We start from the raw sequence: 20,027 nt of genomic DNA, 5'->3' as shown, positions 1-20,027 counted from the left end.
CACTGATCCCTCCACAGCCCAAGAATGAAAGGACAGCAAGAAAAGTTCAGTTATTGAAGGTATTGCATCATAAAGATTCTCCTCAAACATCCGCCTCCCTAATCCAAATAGAGACCAACTCATTTGTCCACAAAGGAAGGAGGGTATGGCAGCAAACTCCACAGAAACATTATTAAAGTCAGGCCTAAACAGCATCTCCATGCTCAGCACAGCCATGGCAGGTCCTTGCTAATTCCAAACTATCTGCCCAGGAAGCCACTGACCCAGAATACAGCAAAATAATTATTAATTCTGTCCCCAAAGATAAAGAACTGGAAGCACCAAGTTTTCCTAAAAGCAATCAGCACCCATAAATATCTCAATAATAGCAGCAAAAAGACCTAAGGAACCCAAATAAAAGGAAACTGTGTTACCTTTCAGTTACAGCTGTTTGGTAATTCACAATCTTTCCTAGCACAGGTTGAAAGATTCAATTCCTCCAGCTCTTGGAAGGCTGTGACAGCAGCCAGAAGGCCCAAATTAGCCTGAGACCCCTTTGTGCTAAACCTGCAGGAATGCAGGAATTGCCACCCAGAATCCCAGTGCCACCAGTGCTTCCTTCAGAGGCCCCTTCCCACCCCATCCCACAGCTCTCCCTCCAGCACAGACTGGGCTGCAGGACTGGAGGCCTATGGAAATGAAGGTTTATCAGTAATTTTATCTCTAGGATTTAAAGCAAGGAAAAAAACCCTGAATTACTCTGCCCAGCTTCAGAATCCTGTTCAAATTCACTGTGTAACCATATTAAACCAAACCATAGGTACTTTAAAGCCCCAAACACAAGGAGATGGTGAAATCCCTGTAATAACTACTGTATCACATCACTGTGGGATGTGGAAGTTGGGGGCAGAGCTGCAGCTCTACATACACGGGGAAGGTAATCCTGCAGCCACTGTAGGCTTCCATGTACAGAGGAAAGCAGATCAATGGGATCTCAGGCTGAGAAAAGCAGCAGTGTCATGAAATAAAATAATGAAATTATGTCTTTCCCTCTTGGACAGGCTTTTGCTGTCCAGCTCCCACCTGGAGTAAACTAAAAGGAGAGTCACATGCTTAAATCGTGGGTGTTTATACACACATCTGCTGATTTTGGGGATTGACTCTGTCAAGGTTTTGTCCCCACATTTTTAAACCCAAAGTTATTACAAGCAAAAAGAAAACTACCAGCAAACTGTTAGAAAGAGCTACAGTTATGGCTGCTGCCTCCAATTCTCCATCACAACATTGTCCAGTATCAATCCAGCTCTGGTCTTCTCCTGCTCCTTCCACCCCATCAAATTGTGGCTCTCTCAAACTCTTCCCAGCCTGACCCCAGAACTGCTGCTTCCCACCGGACACGTGGGTACAAACTAGAGATGGGAGACAGCCCAGCATGCCAGGAGAGCTCTTTCTTGTGGGCATCCTTCAGCATGAGGCACAGGGGCACACACTCCCTGCTGACCACCATTTAACTGGGATGCACCTCTGGAGCACACACTCATGGCCTACTCCATGGTTCTGCGCTCAGCGCTTAACAAACCAAAACTAATAAGCCCAAAATAAACCAAAGCACTCCAACTGTCTTTTGGAAATTACAGAGGACATAATTAAGCTCCAGAAATAAGCAGACAACAGCGATTTCAATATAAACATCCTACTTGTGTAGGGGACTGTCTCATCTCAACTTGGTGTTAATGCCCCAACTCTTACTTCTGGATCCTTGCAAACATCTAGAAGGCTTCTCCCAACATTTCCTCGAGTCCAGAATTTAGTTTGACATTTAAAGCCATTACGTTCTAACCTATTTCAGCCGTCTGAACACCTAAGTTTCCCTGGAACCAGCAGAAAACATGGTCAGGCCAGTCCACCAGCAGCACCTGCCCAACACGGTGAGCGGGGATGGAGACACTTGGCCTTCCCAGCAGAAAGCCATGGCAAAACACATCCCGACATATATATCTGAACAAACCATTGACCAAATATAGCCGGGCACCACCGATAAACCAGGGGCTGCCACCAAAGCACATCCCAACCCCGCAAACACCAAGTCCAGCTCCTGGACTGTCTATCCCCTGGAAGTTCAGCTCGGGAAAGGGTCTTTGTACAAGTGGTCTTTGTACCTTCACCACCGCAGGGGTTTAATAACTCAAACAATAAGTCAAACAACGGCCTGGAACCTGGGGGGCAACGCCGGGGCTCCGTGTTATCCCGGGAAAACAACACTTTGGGCACTCGGCCGGGGCTCAGCACCCACCGCACCACCCCGAACTTTGCCCGGCGCCCCCGCCACCATCACCCCCCTCCCCTCCCGCTCCGGAGGGGCCCAAAGGAGCATCCCCGGAGCATCCCCCGACAACAAAGCTGGGGCGGGGGGCGCCGGGAAGGGGCCCGGAGTGACAGGCGGTGCCCCCCCGGGGTAAACAGGGGGTAAACACGGGGTAAACAAACAGCCCCCCCCGCCCCGCCGCTCCCCCCGCACTCACCTCAGGGCCCCCGGGCGCAGGGAGGAAGGCGGAGACGCACACAAAGGGTAATAAAGGGGGAGGAGGAGGAGGGAGCGGCGCTCCGCGGGGCCGCCCCCGAGGGACGGGGGGGGGTCTCGGTGTGTTTGGGGGGGATGTGGAAGAAACTCCCCGGCGGGGCTGCGGGGGGGGCAGCGACTCGGGGCCCCCCGCCCCCGCCTCGGCGCGGCGCTGCTTCGTGTCCCTTCAGCGGCGCGAACAACCGGCCGTCCCGCCGCCGCCCCCCCCCGCGCTCCTCCTCATCGCCGCCGCCGCTGTCGGGAAGGAGGAGGAGGAGGAGGAGGAGAAGGAGGAGGAGGAGGAGGAGGAAGAGGAGGGGAGGCAGCAGCGGCGGCCGCCACCGCGCATGCGCCCCGGGGGAGCTCGGGAGGCCGCGGGGAGGAAGGGGGGGGGGAAACGGGGGGGGGGGGGGGAGACGACGACTTCCCACAGCGCCGCGCGCGCCGCTCCCGGAAACGGATCCGGGACAGGGAGGAAGGAAGTGGATGAGGGGGAGGAAGAAGGGGGGGAAATGGACGGGGAGGAAGTGACGGGAGAGGAGCGGAGGGGAGGGAAGGGAAGGGAGGGGAGCGGGGAGCGCGCGGTGACGTGAGGGGGCGGTGCGCGCGGGGGCCGGTGGGAGAGCGGGCGCGCGCGCGGGGCGGGTCCCGCCCTCAGGTGAGGGAGGAGAGGGCGGGAAAGCGCCGTGAGGGCAGCGCGGGCAGGTGAGGGGGGCGGGCAAAAGGAGAGTCTGTGTCCGCCTGCCGCCTCCGCCGGGAGGGACGTGCCGAGCAGCGGAGGATGCGCCCTCCCGCCCGCCCTTCATCTGCTCGGGCTCCGGCGTCTCTGAGGGAGCCGCGGATGCAGCCTGTGAGGAGGGTAACGGGGCAGCGGTTTCTGAGGGGATGAATGGCTGCCGGGGAGGGGTCTCGGGTGCCGTGCGGGGGTGAGGTGAGGGCTGAGGGGAGCGTGCGAGCGGCGGTGGCGGCCGCCCTCAGGTGATGGAGAAGAGGCGGGAAACGTCGTGAGGGGAGGTGGGGGGCCGGACAATAGCCCAGGACCCTCCAAGCCCTCTAGGGCCCCCTTTCATTTCCTTCTGGAACCTCTCAAGGTCCTCCCAAAACCCGCCCTCAGCGTCCCCACAGCCCCTCATGGACCCTCTCAGGATCTTTGTGGCCGCTCCATTCCCTCTTCGGGGTCGTCACAGACTCTCCCAGCCCCGAAAAATCAACCCCCCACCTTCCCCATTCCCACTGCCCTTCCCCAAATCCCTCCCCAAATGGACACTCTCCCCCCGACTCCCGTTCCTTTTCAGAGCATTCCCAGACCCTTCTAGCCCCTATAAATCCCTCACCCCAAATCCCTCAGGACCACCCCCAAACCCTTCCCCGGACCACTCCTAAGTCCCCCTCAAGAGCTGTAATTCCCCTCCGGATCCCCCTTAGAGCCTCCCCCAGACCCTCTTGAATCCCCCTCAGAACCCACTCAAACTTCTCAATCATGATCCCCTCCAAGGTCCCCCAATCCCTAAATTCTTCCCCTCAGACCCACTCTGCATCTACCCAAATCTCTTTAGGGACCCCCCAATCCCCTTAGGACCCCTTCAGAGCCAGCTTGTCCAGAGAGATGCTGTGATTATTGTTATAAACAAGAATGGCCAGTTATTCCTGTAAAAACTGAATTCTTGTGTCTTAATGTGTTCCCATGTGCTTGTAGCTTGTTCCAGCTGCAGAAACATAAGGATATTATTTTAAACTCTCTAAAGCATCCTAAAGCCAGTGCTGTTTAGGAGAAGTGTGTAAACAATAAATTTAAAATTATTTCAGCGTTTTGGCTTTTTTTTTTACTAGGAAGATGGACTGCTGCATCTTTATTAGTTAAGAACAGATGTTCATTACAGTCCTTAAAAATGACCAACATCTAAGCACAGTTTCTGACTGGGATTGTTTGGAAAGCAATGCTATTTAATAAAATGTTTATTTCCTCCAAAGATGAAACCTTCTGCAATGAGCAAGCGAAAGTTGAAGGAGAGCAGTGCAGAAAGTGCTGAGTGCATTTCCCAGGTCAGTTACATCTTTATTCATTATTTTCTTTTCAACTTATGGAACTTTTCCACCCTCTCCATTCATGTCATGGTATTTTTTTTTTCCCCTTGACCAGTTAGAAAAACTTGTACAGATCCTGGATACAATTGTCAGGGCACTAAATGGCTTTTGTATCTGTATTTCTTTCAGCTTCCCACCTGTTGCTTACTTCAGGTGTTACAAGTAATAATGTAGTAAAAAACTTAAAGGATAGTCTTGTGCTTTTGCAACTGTTTGTGGCCACAGATTTGCATGAGTCTATTTTTATCCATTTAGGTTTTTTTATCTTCTGGTTTGTAGGGTGAATCAGAACCCAGGTGGCATTTTGGCAGCAGGACAGCAGCTGCCAAATCAGCTTGCAGTTTGTTTGGTTTTTTAAGCCTTTATTCTCCTGTTTTCTCAAAGTTGCTGGTTAAAAACTGCAACACATCTTGTCTTGCAAGGAATTATCCCTGGATCAATGATTTCTTACATATTTTAATTGCTTTTTCTCCTTTTTATAATATTTATACCATATTCTGCCTCCTGCAACTTTGTTTTTACTTTCAAGACTCTTCTATCCTCGATAACAGTAAAAAATTATGTATTACAGAATATTTGCAACACCACAAAAGCACCTAATTTACTGTTATTTTATTGCTGCAGTTACATTATTGGTAAATTCTGTTTTTTGCAGCCCCAAACATTTTTCCTGTGCTTTGTTACATCTGCAGGTGCAGAAAATCTTACGAGAAAGATTCTGTCACCACTGTGCTGCTGGGAAACTCTTTGGGCTGGAGCAGCAGTACAGGTGAGTGAGCAGCTCCAGGGTTCAGGGATTCCTAATTTAACTGCAGCAGTGAAATTGTCTGCTGAAGTCAGAATTTTCTGCCTCTCTCTTTTACTAAGTGATGCAGGTTTAAATGACTTCTAGCAATTATTTGCCTGAGATTTTGACAGTTTTTATTCAGCTGTTCCCTTCTGGTTTTGTCAGGCTCTGAGTTTTGGGTTTCCTGTCCTTGTTTTGCATCTCTCATTCATGAAGCACTTTTCTTTTTGATGCTCTCACTGGTGTCCTAAGACTTTGTGTAATGGCCTGGAAAAGCAAGAAGTTGAATTCTCTTGCTGTGATGCTTCATTTTTACTTCAGATTTTCTCCTGTTTGTTGGTGAACTGTGTTAGAAATAAATCTTAAAATTTCTGTGCCCACATTGTGTTTGTTGAAGCAGAAAGCCACATTTAAACCTACTTCTGGAGCCATCCAAAGGGGAATTTAGGGCTAGGAAGAGATTTAGTGGGACAATGGCACTGTCCCAGTACTGATCATTTTACAGATGCAGGTCAAATTCTGCAGATAACAAACATGTATTTAAAGCACTTGTTTTAAACAATTAATTTTTCTAAGGCTGACTTAAATGAAGTGGAATCACCTGATGTGAGCACAAGTTTTCATTACAAGAGGGACAAAACCATGTATTAAAACAGTGCTGTACCTGCAGAGCTCACACAGGCATTTTATTGCTCTTGGGAGGAAATGTATTTCTGTGATGCCAGTTTTACAAAACAAGCCTCCCCCGTTTATACTGGAGTTCTGAAAAGCAGTTTCCAGGCTGTGCCACTGGTAGGGAATTATCCTGCAGGGAAAGCACAGTGAGCTCCTCAGCTCTGATTTTCCCTTCCCAGGATGTGCCAGGGCTCCTGGCTGGGGCTGCCTCTCAAACAGGGGCCAAACCCCCAGGTGCTGGCTGACTCCCTGACCCCTGCAGGAGCAGCAGCAGGGTGTCAGTATCCCATTCCAATATTCCACATTATTGCTGGGGAAGATGGGGAATTGCAGGTGTCATTGGCTGCTGTAAGCACTGTAAATGTGGTTTGAGGTGATGAGTCTATCTGTGGGTAATTTACAGCTGGGGAGGAGCAGTGGTAGCACAGAAAGCAATCTGCTTCTGAAAGAAAGAAATAATTCTTGAGGTCTGTCCTCTCATGGCAGGGAATTGCAGAACTTTATGAATTAGTGATACTCTCAACTTCAGCATGTTTTAATATTTTAAAGTATTTTAAGAGCTCTGATCACTCAGCCCTTTGTACTTTATTGTATTCCATTTTGCATGCCCTGAGTGTTGGCTCTCAGAGCGAGCTGAACTGGATGGAGTTTTATCCTTTGGATTTTCCCTGGCTTTGGGGGATGTTGTCACCTTTAGGATTTCAGCCCATTTCTGTTTTCTACCCAGGCACTTGCTGGAGCTGCTGAAAAGAACCGCGGTGCACGGGGAGAGCAATTCCGCCCTCGTCATCGGCCCCCGGGGAGCCGGGAAAACCGCGGTAGGAGCAGCTCCTGGAGCTCTGTGTGGGGCCAGCACAGCCTCACTGAGCTCCTGGGAGCCTCTGCAGCTCTGCCTGCTTTTACAGAGAGAATTGCCAATGATTTGGATAGAGATGTAAAACGTTCCAGGACTTTCTGGGGAAATTCTGTTCAGCAACAGAATGGAGAAATCTGCTCCTAACACTTGGCTTTGCAATTAAAGCCATGTTCTGATTACTCTTTAATGAACTTGGTTTTGGCTCCTCCTCATAAAAATGATGAAAAGGCATCCAAAAGCCCTAAAAGGAGTGGTCTGAGGGGTGGGTTTCTCCATAGCTGTGTGTATGCAGGGAATGGGCAGGATTATTGTTTCCTGCCATGGAGCAGAATATTTTTTGGCTGTTATGGTTTGTAAGTGTAGGTTTTGTATTTTAAGGGAATTCCCTTTAGCTGAGGCACATGAAAGGATGACTTGTAACTCAAGTGCTCAATACTTCAACATTATTCAGACACTCAAGTCTTTAATGTTTACAGTAAATGATGTGATGAAAATTTGTGGTCCTTTCAGACAGAATATAAGTTAGCAAAATCACCTATGCAGATTGAATTACTTCCTTTTTATTTATCAAGTGAAAGATGCTGGAGTAAAGAAAATCATGTCTGTGTATATTTATATATATATTTATACTTGCACAATATATATATTTATACTTATTTATATATATATATATAGGTGGGAGCTACAAATCCTCCTCTGAAGAAGCCAAAGCAAATAGTAGCTTTTTAATTTTTAAATTTGACATTTCCACTACTTACAGGTATTTTATACAAGTTTTTACTAGTAACAAGTTCTTGCTGGACAGCAAATTTGGGAGTTTTATAAGCAGCAGTTGTTGTAATCATGTGCAGCTTTAATTTTTGATTCCAGAAGAGAAGAATAAGCAGAGTTTCTTTTAAGATTTAAAGCAGAGAGAGTTTCTTTCTACAGCAGCCAAAGAAGCCATGAAGCTGAATATGGCACCAGCTCAAGAGTCAAATTCCCTCACATCTCAAATTCATAAAGCTTTTTGATTAAGGCAAAAGCCTCAGATATTACCCCAAAAAATAAGTGTCTGAAATACCAGAGTTATCTTCCTTTCCCTCCCAGTTCAGCAGAATGAGCAAATGTAATGCCACAGTCATGGCTGGTGAATGCAAGGTTGTCATTTTAGTGTTTTAGTCTGGAAATTACTCAAACATGTTCCCTAATGAAACCTCACATACTGTTTCCTATCCTATAATATCTGTAATTACACCTTCCTTGCTGATAAAAAATTCATCTTCTCACAGAAATTCTGTGTTTTTTCTTTCCTAGTTATTAAATCATGTCTTAAAAGACCTCAGGGAAATGGAGCAAGTGAGAGAGAACCTCTTGGAAGTCCATCTGAATGGCAAGTAAAACATCATTGATCCAGGCTTCTGTTGTGTTCAGTTCTGTGTTTTGGATGTACTGAGTGAAATTCTTGCTTTCAGCAATTTAGTCCAGCCTAAACCATGTTCATGTTTGTCTGTGAGCTCCAAAGTGCCTCTCTGTGCATTTCTTTATATGGAGGGAACTTCTGTGCTCTTAGTGACAGAATGAATCACTTGTCAGGTACAGCAAACTCCTGTCCAGCCTGATTTTGGAAAAGGCAAAGGCCTCTGTAAGGCTGGCAGGGGAGAGGAGCTGTGTTAAGTTTCTAGTGGGAGTGCAGGACAGCTGCCAGTTCTTGATGAAGAATCCTTTTCTTTCAGGGCTTCTGCAGACAAATGATAAAGTGGCCCTGAAGGAGATCACCAGGCAGCTGCAGCTGGAAAATGTGGTTGGGGACAAAGTTTTTGTGAGTGACTTCACTCAGCCTCCAAAACCCTTTCCTGGGACTCTGGGGCTGTGTGGGATGGAGCTTGCAGCACCTCTTGGGCTGTGACTGGGCTTCCCTTTGCTGATGGAGCAGTGCTCATGCATCCTTGGCATTTTTTAAAAACACACCAGCTTGTGCCTTACAGGACAGAAAAAGGGAAATCTGCCTTAACAAGCCCCAGAAAAACAAACTCAAGTATTCCAAAGTTATTCCAAAGTATTACATATTTATAGTATTCCTTAAGTATTAATTATTAATAGTATTTCTTAAGTATTCCAAACTTAAGTATTCCAAAATATTAAATATTTATAGTATTCCTTAAGTACTTATTATTAATAGTATTCCAAAGAAACTTTGTTCAGAGGTATGGGGAATTTGGAAATCTTGTTTTTAGCATTTTGAAACAAAGAATTCAACCAAAAAGCAGGGTCTTTAATATATTATCAACCTTTTTTGGTCCAACCAAAAAGGAAGTCTATCCAGGCTTCCTAGAGCTCTCATTTTCCATGGAATTTCTATTAAAATACTTGCTGCTATTTCCCTTTTCCCACAGGTAAACTGGTTTACATGAGTACTGAGGACAGTCCTAAAGAGAGTGACCAAAGGACTTGAAAATAAATTTCCCTCCTTATCTGTAACTCACATCCAGAGGTTAAATTGGCTTTTCTGCCCCCTTTGATGATGGGCTTGTGGTCTGGAGTGCATTATTTCTCATCTCACACCTGGAGGGCTGCAGGGTGGCAGAGTTTGTGTAACTGGCCCAGGGTGGGCACAGCCACTCAGTGTTTTTGTCAGAAGTGTTTGGTGCTTCCATGTGTCCCATCAAGTTGCCAGTGAAACCCTGCACCCTGCTCCCTCTCAGTGGAACACTGAGTTAGGTGCCACTTTTTCCATGTGTGTGGCTGGAAAATGAGGGTGCAGCAGCTGTTCCAGGAAGGATGGAGCTGCCTGTGAATTTAGCTGATTGCAGGCATTCTCCTGATCGCTAATTTTTGCCTGTCTGGGGCAGTTTGGGGATTTCAGACTGGGAAAAAGTGGATGAATGTAGAGTTAGCCATCATTGTTCTTGTCCTGGAGTTTGGTTATGCAGCATGAAGTACCTCTGGACATTTTTGGAAGGAAGTGGCCTCCATTGCATCTCTGAATTTGCTGTAATTAAACAATTCTGAGAATGACACTGCAAATCTATTCTGAAACTTCTTTATTCTCTGTCCAGGGCAGTTTTGCTGAGAACCTGGCCTTCCTCCTTGAAGCTCTGAGGAAAGGTAAGCACTAAAAACCCCTGTTGGGAAACTCTGGGTCACTTGATTGGAAAGTGAAGTTTTTTCTTCTGCTTTACAGATGGAATGAAGAAACTTAGCCCAGAAATGTGTGGTGGTTACAAAATAATGTAAAGAATAGTTAATACTGATTACTACACTGAATATAGTGTATACACCTGATAATGATATATACACCTGCTGTAAGTTCTGAAGCTTCCATGTGATGTTAGCTATGAAGCACAGATTCTTTTTATCCAGATTGATGCTATTAAAAATGTTGTTTTTCAAATAAAATTGGCCAAGTGCAGCCAGAAATGCTGTTTGGCAGAACACTACAAAACCTTCCCAGTTTTTCCATGCATTTTACTTTTTGCTGTTGGAGTTGTAGGAAAGAAGGGCTCAATGAAAAGCTGAAAGGAAATCTGTGCACTTTTAACCCCATTAATAAAGAAAGCTGCAGGAATGGAAGCCTAATGCTGCAGTTGCCCTGCTAACTCTCCACATTTCTCTCAGGAGACCGAAGCAGCAGCTGCCCAATTCTGTTTGTCCTGGATGAGTTTGATCTGTTTGTCCACCACAAGAATCAGACCCTGCTCTACAACCTCTTTGACATCTCCCAGTCTGCACAGACCCCAGTGACAGTTATTGGGCTCACCTGCAGGCAGGTGAGAATGGCATTGCCTCACCCCAGGCTTTTACCTGTTTTAAAGGGACTTTTTTTCTTAGTTGGAATGACTTCTCCCCCCTGGAACCTTAATTTCCTAAGAGACTTTGCTCAATTATCCATTTTTGTAACTTTTGAATTGGGAAAGGGTATGTAAAGAAAAAACAAAAAATGGTGCTGAGAGCAAATTGAAGATGCCCAAAGACTTCAGGCTCACTGCTAAAGGAGCAAACCAACATTTCTAAGGACACACATTCAATATTAGACCGTGGCTCACTCTTGGGAGGGGCTCCTGAATTTCTTGGTTGGCAGTTGGCAAGGACAGAATTGTAGTCACTGTGTTTAAATCTCTTTTTTATTTTTTTAAGAAACCACTTCAGTAGGGTGGTTTCTTGAGTTCAGGATTTCTTTTTCTAGCAAAAATTCACTTTTCAATTTGCTCTGATTTTTTACAATGCCATTATGTTGAATTGTGGGCAGGTTGTGTGAAATAATTCTTGGGGAGCACTATGGGAATTGGATCAAACTGCTCCTGTTTTCACAATGAACTGTTGGTGCTGGAGATGGTTGGGTTGTGACAGGAAGAATAATTAAAATTTCTTATCAAAGCCTGATTCTGGGCTTGCCTGGGATCAGGAGATACCCAGCTGGGCAAATTTCTGGAAGTTCATAGAAAAGTTAATTGTTGATTTCATAAATTACAATCTTTCCTTTTGCATCATCACTGTCCTGACTCTGCTGTGCTCCTCACCTATTATGTAGAAGCTTTTTTCCCCTGTTTGGAGTGTAATTAAGGAGGTGTCTCCAGAGTGACAGCTGCTCTTTCTGAGGGGTTTTTTGTGGCTTTTTTGTGTTTTTTGGGATTTTTGAGCTCTGTGTCTTCTCTCAGGCTGACAGAAAGCACGTGGCCTGTCAGCTGCCAGCCCCGGTGTGAGCACACAACTTGTCCAGAGCCCTGACAGGCTGCAAGGTTTGGGTCAGCCTTAAGGAGCTGAAATATTTCCATAATCTGTGGAGACACTTGGCTGGGTTTCCTGGCAACAAATGATCCTGGGTGATGTGCAGCATCACGTGGCCCGGGGGGCTTGGTGCCATTGCAAGGCACATCAGTTAAAATCATCAGCAAGGGCCTTGATAGAACATTGAACTTGGGTTACAACATTTTAAACCTGAGAATTCAATAATTCTTTCTTTTTTCAGCTCACTTTACTTCAGTGATTTGTCTGTGCTGTAGCACAGAAAACACCAAATTTTTCTGCTTTTTTAATGACTGTTTTTTTTCCCCATCAAGGATATCCTGGAGCTCTTGGAGAAGAGAGTGAAGTCAAGGTTCTCCCACAGACAGATATATTTGATGAATTCCTTTGATTTTAAACAATACATTAAGATATTTAAGAAACAGCTTTCTCTTCCTGCTGAATTTCCCGATGAGTCTTTTGCACAAAAATGGAACAATAATGTTCAGGTACTTAAACCATTTTATACTGGATTTTAGGGAAAATTCTAAAGTGAGAGCAGTGTGAAACTGGTTTACTTTATACATATATCCTTTACCAGCAGAAGTGTAAAGCTTTTACCTAAGAATGGCATTTCCTTTCACTGGCTGAGTGTGATATGGAGTAAATTAAGTTATTATTGAGAATCTTTGCTTATTGAAGTCTGGAGGTAAAATTGTCACAGGAAAGACCAGAAAGTTGAGGTTGGACATGAAAATTGTATTGTCAGGTGTAAGCTGAGCTCTTTAAAAATATATTTACCTGTTATTTTTCCAGTGAGTATGAAATGACTAGAAGTGAGTATGAGATGGTTAAAACATCCCTGTGTTGTTTCTTGCAGCATCTCTCAGAGGATAAAACTGTGCAGGACGTGCTGCAGAACCTCTTCCACCACACCAAGGACCTGCGCTCGCTGCACTTGCTGCTGGTGTGTTTGGGTGTTTGGGAAACACCTCCTTGCCCGAATTCATGAGCAGCTCTCGTGGTTTTCAGGCCATTTAGCTGAGCTGTGCCTGAAACAGCATTTCACTGAACTTGAGCCAGTGCTGGCTCCTGGCAGGCTCTGTCAGCCTGTGCTGGGTCAGTGAGTGGTAACTCCAGTCTGTAGCAGTTACTCTGTGAGGATGGACTCTTCCATTCAGATGGGGCTGAGCTTTTGCTATTTCACTTTCTCCAAGCCTTTCCATTTATAAAACAAAAGGTGAAACCCTTTGAAACGTTTTATTTTACTTTGAGATTGTTTTTGGTTCCTGCTGAATCCTGACATCTGCTCATATTGAAACTTGTTTTTTCTACTTGAACTTCCATCACCACAGAGGAGCTGCAGCTCTCTTGGAGGGTCTTTTTTTAAATTTAAGCTGCCTTCCTAATTCTGCTTTGGAGCTCAGCTCATAGAAGTGCACTGACACTTTTGCAGAGGATACATAACACTAATTTCAATAACGCTAATTGAACCATCCTAAACTATCCCTGTGCTTGTGTCAGTGTGAAAAGCCCCCTGACTGCTGTGCCAGCCCAGATGTGTGACCTCCTGCTCTGGGCTGGCCTGGGCAGGCTCCAGTGCTCCCAGCTCCTCCTGCAGGGCTCAGAGCCACCCTGAGAACCACAGCAGAGCCCTCTGGTGCTGCTCTGGGCACTGCAGTTGTCACAGGATTGCAGATTGTTCCTAGTGCAGGGCACCCAAAGCTGTCCCTGTGGCTGCACTGGAGGCCAGCAAAGGAGCTGATGGCAGCCAAGGAGTTCCAGGACAAACTGTGGAGAAGAGAAGGGTCTGGGGAGACCTTGGAGCCCTTCCAGGGCCTGAAGGGGCTCCAGGAGAGCTGGAGAGGGACTGGGGACAAGGCATGGAGGGACAGCACCCAGGGAATGGCTCCCAGTGCCAGAGGGCAGGGATGGATGGGACATTGGGGATTCCTGGCTGGGCTGGGATTCCCAGAGCAGCTGGGGCTGCCCCTGGATCCCTGAAGTGTCCAAGGCCAGGCTGGACAGGGCTTGGAGCACCTGGGACAGTGGGAGGTGTCCCTGGGTACAAAAGCAGGTGCAGGACAGCTGTAAGTCATTCCTGCAGCAGCCTCTGAGGTGCTGATCCATTGACATGGATATAAACAGGTTCAGGAGGGGGCTTTAAGGTTTTATGTCTGGAAAACCTTCCTGGCAAGATGACATTGAAGTGCCAGCTATTTGCAGGGTTTTCAGTGTGAAGCTGTGTGTGTGTGGGGTTTGTCCATTCCTGTTGCAGGTTGCTCCAGGGGGCTGTGTCCATTCCCAGCAGGAATGCAGTGAATTCTGTGTGTGTGTGTGGTTTATGTTGCAGGTCACTCCAGGGGCTGTGTCCATTCCCAGCAGGAATGCACTGAGCTGTGTGTGTGTTTGTGTGTGTGTGTGTGGTTTATCCCATTGCAGGTTGCTCCAGGGGCTGTGTCCATTCCCAGCAGCAATGCAGTCAGCTCTGTGTGTGTGTGTGTGTGGGGTTTATCCCATTGCAGGTCACTCCAGGGGGCTGTGTCCATTCCCAGCAGCAATGCAGTGAGCTCTGTGTGTGTGTGTGTGGGGTTTATCCTGTTGCAGGTCACTCCAGGGGCTGTGTCCATTCCCAGCAGCAATGCAGTCAGCTCTGTGTGTGTGTGTGTGTGTGTGTGTGTGGGGTTTATCCCATTGCAGGTCACTCCAGGGGGCTGTGTCCATTCCCAGCAGCAATGCAGTGAGCTCTGTGTGTGTGTGTGGGGTTTATCCCATTGCAGGTTGCTCCAGGGGCTGTGTCCATTCCCAGCAGCAATGCAGTCAGCTCTGTGTGTGTGTGTGTGTGTGTGGGGTTTATCCTGTTGCAGGTCGCTCCAGGGGCTGTGTCCATTCCCAGCAGCAATGCAGTCAGCTCTGTGTGTGTTGCAGATGCTGGCCAGCAGCGCAGTGACCGTGCACCACCCTCTGCTGACGGCTGCAGACCTGCAGGAGGCCAGCAGGCAGCACAGCACCGACTCCAAGGCCAACATTGTCCATGGTAAAGCCCAGCTGCTCCCCAGAGCTGCTCTGGAAGCAGGGCAGGTGCCGAGTCCCTCCCTGGGATCCTCCTGGTGGAGGAGATGCAGTGCAGGGAGTGTTCCCTGTGGCTGTGAGCTGCACAGGCACTGCCCAGGGAGCCTGCTCTGAGTTACACCTGCCCGTGGGTCCAGCAATGCCAACTTGGGCATTTCCAGTTCTTGCTTTTTGGTGGGAACAGCCCAACCCTGAACATTTCTGCTTCAAACACACAGTAAACAAATGTTCTCTTATCAATCCTCTCCAGTGTCAAGCTGTGCTAAGGGAAGTATAGGTTGGATTTTAGGAAAAAGTTTTTCGCAGAAAGGGTGATAAAGTTCTGGGGAGGTGGTGGAGTCCCCATCCCTGGGTGTGTTTAACACAGCCTGGATGTGGCACTGGGTGCCAGGGTTTGGCTGAAGGGCTGGGGCTGGGTTGGGCTCCATGATCTGGAAGGTCTCCTCCAGCCTGCTCATTCTGTGAATTCTCTAAGACTTTGAATTCTGGGATTTCTTTACATAATAAAGATACAGAACAGCAATGGGTGAGGCCCAGAGCATATAAAAGTAGAGGAATAAACAGAGTGGGTGAACTGCCTGTGTTTGTGATGTGCTCAAGGGAAATACTTGGCATTCCTGTCTTTCCCTGCAGGCCTGTCTGTGCTGGAAATCTGCCTCATCATAGCCATGAAACACCTGAATGAGGTCTATGATGGAGAACCCTTCAACTTCCAGATGGTTTACAATGGTGAGAGCAGTGCCTGAGCTTCACAAACCCTACCCCACTCACTTCCTTCTGACTGCCCCTTTTCTCTGCTGCTGCTGCAGAATTCCAGAAGTTCATCCAGAGGAAGGCACATTCCATGTACAACTTTGAGAAGCCAGTTGTCATGAAGGTGAGCCTGAAACACATTTGTTTTTTGAGTTGTAAAATACTTTGGTTTCAGTTCCCGAGCTCAGACTGGGGTGGTCAGACACAGCCCTAGAAGGGAGTGGGGTGTTTGGGGCAGGAATGCTGTTCCCTTCCAGTGCCCCTTTTCCTCCCCAAGGCCTTTGAGCACCTGCTGCAGCTGGAGCTGGTGCAGCCGCTGGAGCGGCCGTCGGCGCGGGCGCAGCGTGAGTTCCTGCTGATGAAGCTGCTGCTGGACAGCAGCCAGATCATGGACGCGCTGCAGGTGTACCCCAACTGCCCCACCGACGTCAAGCAGTGGGCAGCCTCCTCCCTCAGCTGGCTCTGAGCCCCCCCAGCCCTGCTGGGCTGCTGGGGGCTCCAGCACAGGCAGTGGTGACCCACAGGAAGGTGCTCAGATCAATGAGGTTTTGGATCAGGATTCTCTGCTGATCCCATTTGGGATTTTCTAGGGAGAACGGTGCTGGTGCTGCTGTTCCCTCCCAGCAGCCAGAGCTGTGCCTCACTCACTCCCAGGTGCTTTAGCTCAGCTCGGTGCCAACTCCTGCTCTCACACTCAGTTCCCACTTGGAGAAATCCAAGCTCTGGAGTTTCTCCCTGTGCCTGAGGGCTCTGGATCCTGGCTCAGGCCATGCTGCCCTCCTGGCTCCCTTCTACAGCCCCATCAGGTCACAGCTCACACTGCACTTTTCCAGCTCAAATCTGACTTGACATGGAAAATTTATCCATTTAAATCTTTAATCACAACTGAATTTACTTCATTAAAGGTTTAATCCAACAGGCTTCAGCCGTGAGGGCTGTTTTGTGCCAAGTACAAGGTAATATCTTTCCATACCCAAACCCATTTCCATGTTTTGGAGCAAAACCCAAGAGTTTGGCTCAAGAGCTGCTCTAGAACCAGCCCCATGTGTTTATTTGAAAATAAAGTTTTCGAAGAAGCATTTGCAAGTCAGAGTAGTCACATTTTTTATTTTCCTGCTGGGGAAGAGGGCAGAGTATACATTTGTATTTGTACAATATTTAACAATCACTTTATTGAGGGCGAGGGGGGGTTGGTTGGTTTTTTGGCACTTGCAGAAAAGCAGCAAGTGCCTTTTAACAGTAGTACAACAACCTGTGCCCAAAACACTGACAAATACAAAGAGGAAAGTTAAAGTAATCGCTCACCAAACTTGAGAGGTAACGAAGAGGAGATGGACTGAAAAAAACAAACTGGAGGGAGAAAGCAAAGCAGTCCTGCTGGTTGAGTATCTGAGGTAACAGATGTTCCATCAAGGATGCTACTGGAGTCCTTTTGCCCAGGGATGTGTATTGCAGCTTCCTGTGTTTTGTACCAAGTGTTCCTGATCAACAGAAATGTCTTTACAAGGGTTAAAAAAGCTGGAAAAGAGGAGAGGGGGTGATGACTGATTGTGGATGCTGATGGAAGCAGGACAAGTCTCAGCACTAGGTACAGGTGAGGTTTGAGAACTGCACTGCTGCACTTCCTGGGTCATTCCACGCTCAGGGGAGTTTGGGAATAGCCCAGGAAGGGCAGTGCTGGTTCAGCCCCCTCCAGCAGCTCTGGGACATGGGACAGGAACTTGTCACCCTCAGCAGTCACAGCTGGTGAGGCCAGGCAGGAAGGGACCCAGGGCACTGCCCAAACAACGCCAGAATCCTCCCAGGCACCCCTGGCTCCTGCCCTTGCTGCTCCCAGCTCAGTCACTGAACGCTCTGAAGTGAAGCAGGAATTCATTCCCCAGCCCTGGAGCACCGCAGCTCGGGGAGGTCACTCTGAGCCCCTGAAAGCTGTGGGGAGGAGCAGCCTTTGCTCAGGGACGCTACATGATGCTGGGAATCCCAGGGAGCTGGGAGTGGAACACAGCAGGGATCTCCCAAAGGGAGGAGCCAGCCCCGAGCCCGCAGCAGCTCCTTGGGAAGGCTCACACACAAGGAGGGACTTGGATACAGCTTCGGTTTTTGCACGGGATTTCCAAGAGCACAAATGAAACCAGGCCGTGGCTCTGGCTCTGCCAGGGAAGGGCCAAAAGCCCCGAGGAGTCCGTGGTTGGGATTTGTTCAGAACTCCAGTCCTGCCCTGCTCTGTGTGAAGTTTGACTAAAAGTGGAGCACAAATGGAAGCCAAAGGGAAGGGTCCAGCCAGGAGGACCCCACAAACTGGATTTCCTTCCCTTTTCCAAGGGCCCCTTGGAGCAGGATCAGCAGTGCCACAGCCCTGGCTGGAACATCAGCCCTTCCTTCCTCCCTGCCTGCCCAGAGCTGGCTCTGCTTTGTCCATCACATCCCTCTGCTCCCAGGGCTGCAGTTCCCAGATCCAGGTTCCAGCCAGCCTTCAGGAGCTGCCCCCTGCTGCTTTCCAGGGACACTGGGTGTGGACACACGGAGACAAGGACACACAGCACAGCACGGGCGCTGCCGGCTCTGCTCCAGGGGCTCACGGCGTTTATTTCCCTTGGAATTTGGTGGGAAGGATCCAATCAATGCAGTGGGACAGCATTTGGGAGAAGCACTTTGGCACCCAGCTACCAGTCACTGTAATTCCAGCCCAAGGCTTGACATCCTGAACTCCAGTGCTGGACTTGTGAATTCCCATGTTTTTCCTCGTTTTCTGTGAGTCTGCGCTCTGGCCAGTGAAATTCCTTTCGTTACCTCGGAATGGTCATTGCATATTGTGAGCAGAACTAGGGTATCCCTGAAATTTCTAACATTTAGGATCTGCAATCTGTGGCTAGAACTTGGTGAGTGACTCCAGGCTCAACCTGTGGCTCCCCTCCCATGGCACTGAGCTTTGAGTGGAGGGAAGCTGCAAATCTCCAAGCAGAGGGTGAGAAATTGGGGGAACTGAGCTTCCTGAGGTGATCCTGAAACAGTGACACAGCCCCCACTGCCTGGCGGGACAGGGAACGCGCGGCGACCTCGGCACAAACATAAATAGGAAAAAGACTCTTTTTCAAAAAAAAAAAAACAACAAGAATTCAGAGCTTTCCAGTGTCACAGCTCAGAGAAAATTAAAAAAAAAAAAAAAGAAAAAAAAGTCATGCTTAAGGTTTCAAATATTCCTCAGACACAGCAAACCTAAATAGTATTCAGTTAAATAAATGGATGAGATACTCTGGGAAATGGAGGGAAAAGCTTTCAACTAAAAGAGGAAGGAAAATTTTCTTTCAATAAACAGCACTTTTTCTTTTTTATACACAACAAGCGAGTACAAGAAAAGGCTAAAAACACGGCTCTAGGAATGGCCACTTCCTGGGGGCATGAAGCTTTCCCCTTCTTAAATAACACAGGGAATTGGGAATACATCATTTACAAAACACGGAGCGGTTTATTATTCCAATTAGTGTTGTCAATCATAATTTAGCGAGGTGGAACTGAGGTATACCTGGTTGAGGGAGGTTAAGTAATACTTGGAAGCCTCTTTGCTCTATCCCATTGATTACTCTTGTTTCTGTACACGGAACAGCAGCACACGGAACATTCACAAGCTGTGTCGTAGTCGCATTACAATAGTCATTTTATAAACAACAACGAATGCAATAAAAACAAGTTACCCTTTTTTTTTTTTGTTGTTTTTAAATCTGAAATGAAATGTTTTTGATTTAAAAAAAATAACAGTAGTTCATTTAAAGGAATTAGTCTCTTCTGACAGGGATTAAGAAATCGGATGTCAGTGTTTAAAATGCTCATTAGCCTGTTCAGGTCCGGATTCTTCATTGTAAGTTCCTTATCAGCACGTGAGGGGTTCTCAGTCACATCCTTCAGGTGTAAGCAGGGAATGCAGAAAGTCTCATGGATCCACGTTGGGGAGGAAGAGGAGGAGGAGGAGGAGGGGGAAAACAAAGGATAAACACCTCTTGGTGATGTTCCAGAGAGACTTACCATCCGTTCTTGCCACCCGGAACAGCAGTGACGCCAGCAGTCCGTGCGCTGTAGCAGCTCCAGTGAAGAGTCCTGTGGTCACTTCCATGACCAGTGCAACTATCATAGACTGGATTCTTTGGGAGGAAAGTCAACGTTTGTCACCATTGTGACCACAGTCACGATGTCCTCTGTTGTTATAATGTTAGTGAGTTTTTGCATCTGGATGATCCTCTCCTCCACGCAGCCCGCCGACAGCCGCGCCTCGGCGTCGTGATCCCAGCACTCCTCGATGGTCTCGCACAGCATCGCCATTCCCTGCGGAAAGCAGCCAGGGAAACAGCTCCCATCAAAAAGGGCACTGCAGGGGACACCTGCCAGATGGGGGCCTTTGTGTCCCACAGGATGTGGGGTGGGGTTGGTGTGAACATGGAGCGTCCCGTGGGGCCTCAGCTCTGCTTTGCTCTGCGCTATTGAACAAAAACTGCAGGGGGCAAATCCTTCCCTGCACTGCTGGAGCCTCCCAGCGTTTTAAAAAGGTGAATCCCTCAGACACC

The 20,027-nt window shown here is 47.9% G+C and overlaps 3 protein-coding genes across 11 annotated transcripts in view; 1 reads left to right on the top strand and 2 right to left on the bottom strand.

The window, feature by feature from the left end:
* Positions 1-2,930, bottom strand: part of MBD5 (methyl-CpG binding domain protein 5) — a 130,304-nt gene extending 127,374 nt beyond the window's left edge. For all 6 annotated transcript variants that reach the window (XM_071435483.1, XM_071435482.1, XM_071435486.1 and 3 more), the window contains exon 1: positions 2,502-2,930. The gene's annotated coding sequence lies outside the window, so the exon portion shown is untranslated. The remainder of the gene's footprint in view (positions 1-2,501) is intronic.
* A 200-nt stretch (positions 2,931-3,130) lies between these two features.
* ORC4 (origin recognition complex subunit 4) lies at positions 3,131-16,557 on the top strand. Of its 3 annotated transcripts, none has more exons than XM_071435496.1 (14): positions 3,131-3,197; positions 4,511-4,582; positions 5,317-5,393; positions 6,814-6,904; positions 8,239-8,314; positions 8,658-8,743; positions 9,981-10,029; positions 10,540-10,691; positions 11,982-12,155; positions 12,527-12,613; positions 14,575-14,683; positions 15,352-15,447; positions 15,528-15,595; positions 15,749-16,557. In XM_071435496.1, the coding sequence occupies exons 2-14, from the start codon at positions 4,511-4,513 to the stop codon at positions 15,935-15,937; spliced, it is 1,326 nt and encodes a 441-aa protein (XP_071291597.1). In that variant the 5' UTR covers positions 3,131-3,197; the 3' UTR covers positions 15,938-16,557. The 3 variants fall into 3 exon arrangements, with proteins under 3 accessions (XP_071291597.1, XP_071291596.1, XP_071291594.1); XM_071435495.1 differs by having other exon boundaries at positions 3,146-3,389; XM_071435493.1 differs by having other exon boundaries at positions 3,146-3,398.
* The window catches only part of ACVR2A (activin A receptor type 2A), a 54,293-nt gene continuing 50,816 nt past the window's right edge, over positions 16,551-20,027 (bottom strand). For both annotated transcript variants that reach the window (XM_071435491.1, XM_071435492.1), the window contains one exon: positions 16,551-19,788. In XM_071435491.1, coding sequence (XP_071291592.1) covers positions 19,594-19,788 — 195 coding nt within the window. In that variant the 3' untranslated portion in view covers positions 16,551-19,593. The remainder of the gene's footprint in view (positions 19,789-20,027) is intronic.

This window comes from Agelaius tricolor, unplaced genomic scaffold (genome assembly GCF_023055355.1).
Source record: "Agelaius tricolor isolate 1412-34295 unplaced genomic scaffold, bAgeTri1.0.p SCAF_10, whole genome shotgun sequence".
NCBI classification, from domain to species: domain Eukaryota; kingdom Metazoa; phylum Chordata; class Aves; order Passeriformes; family Icteridae; genus Agelaius; species Agelaius tricolor.
This window is presented reverse-complemented; position numbering and strand designations above follow the sequence as displayed.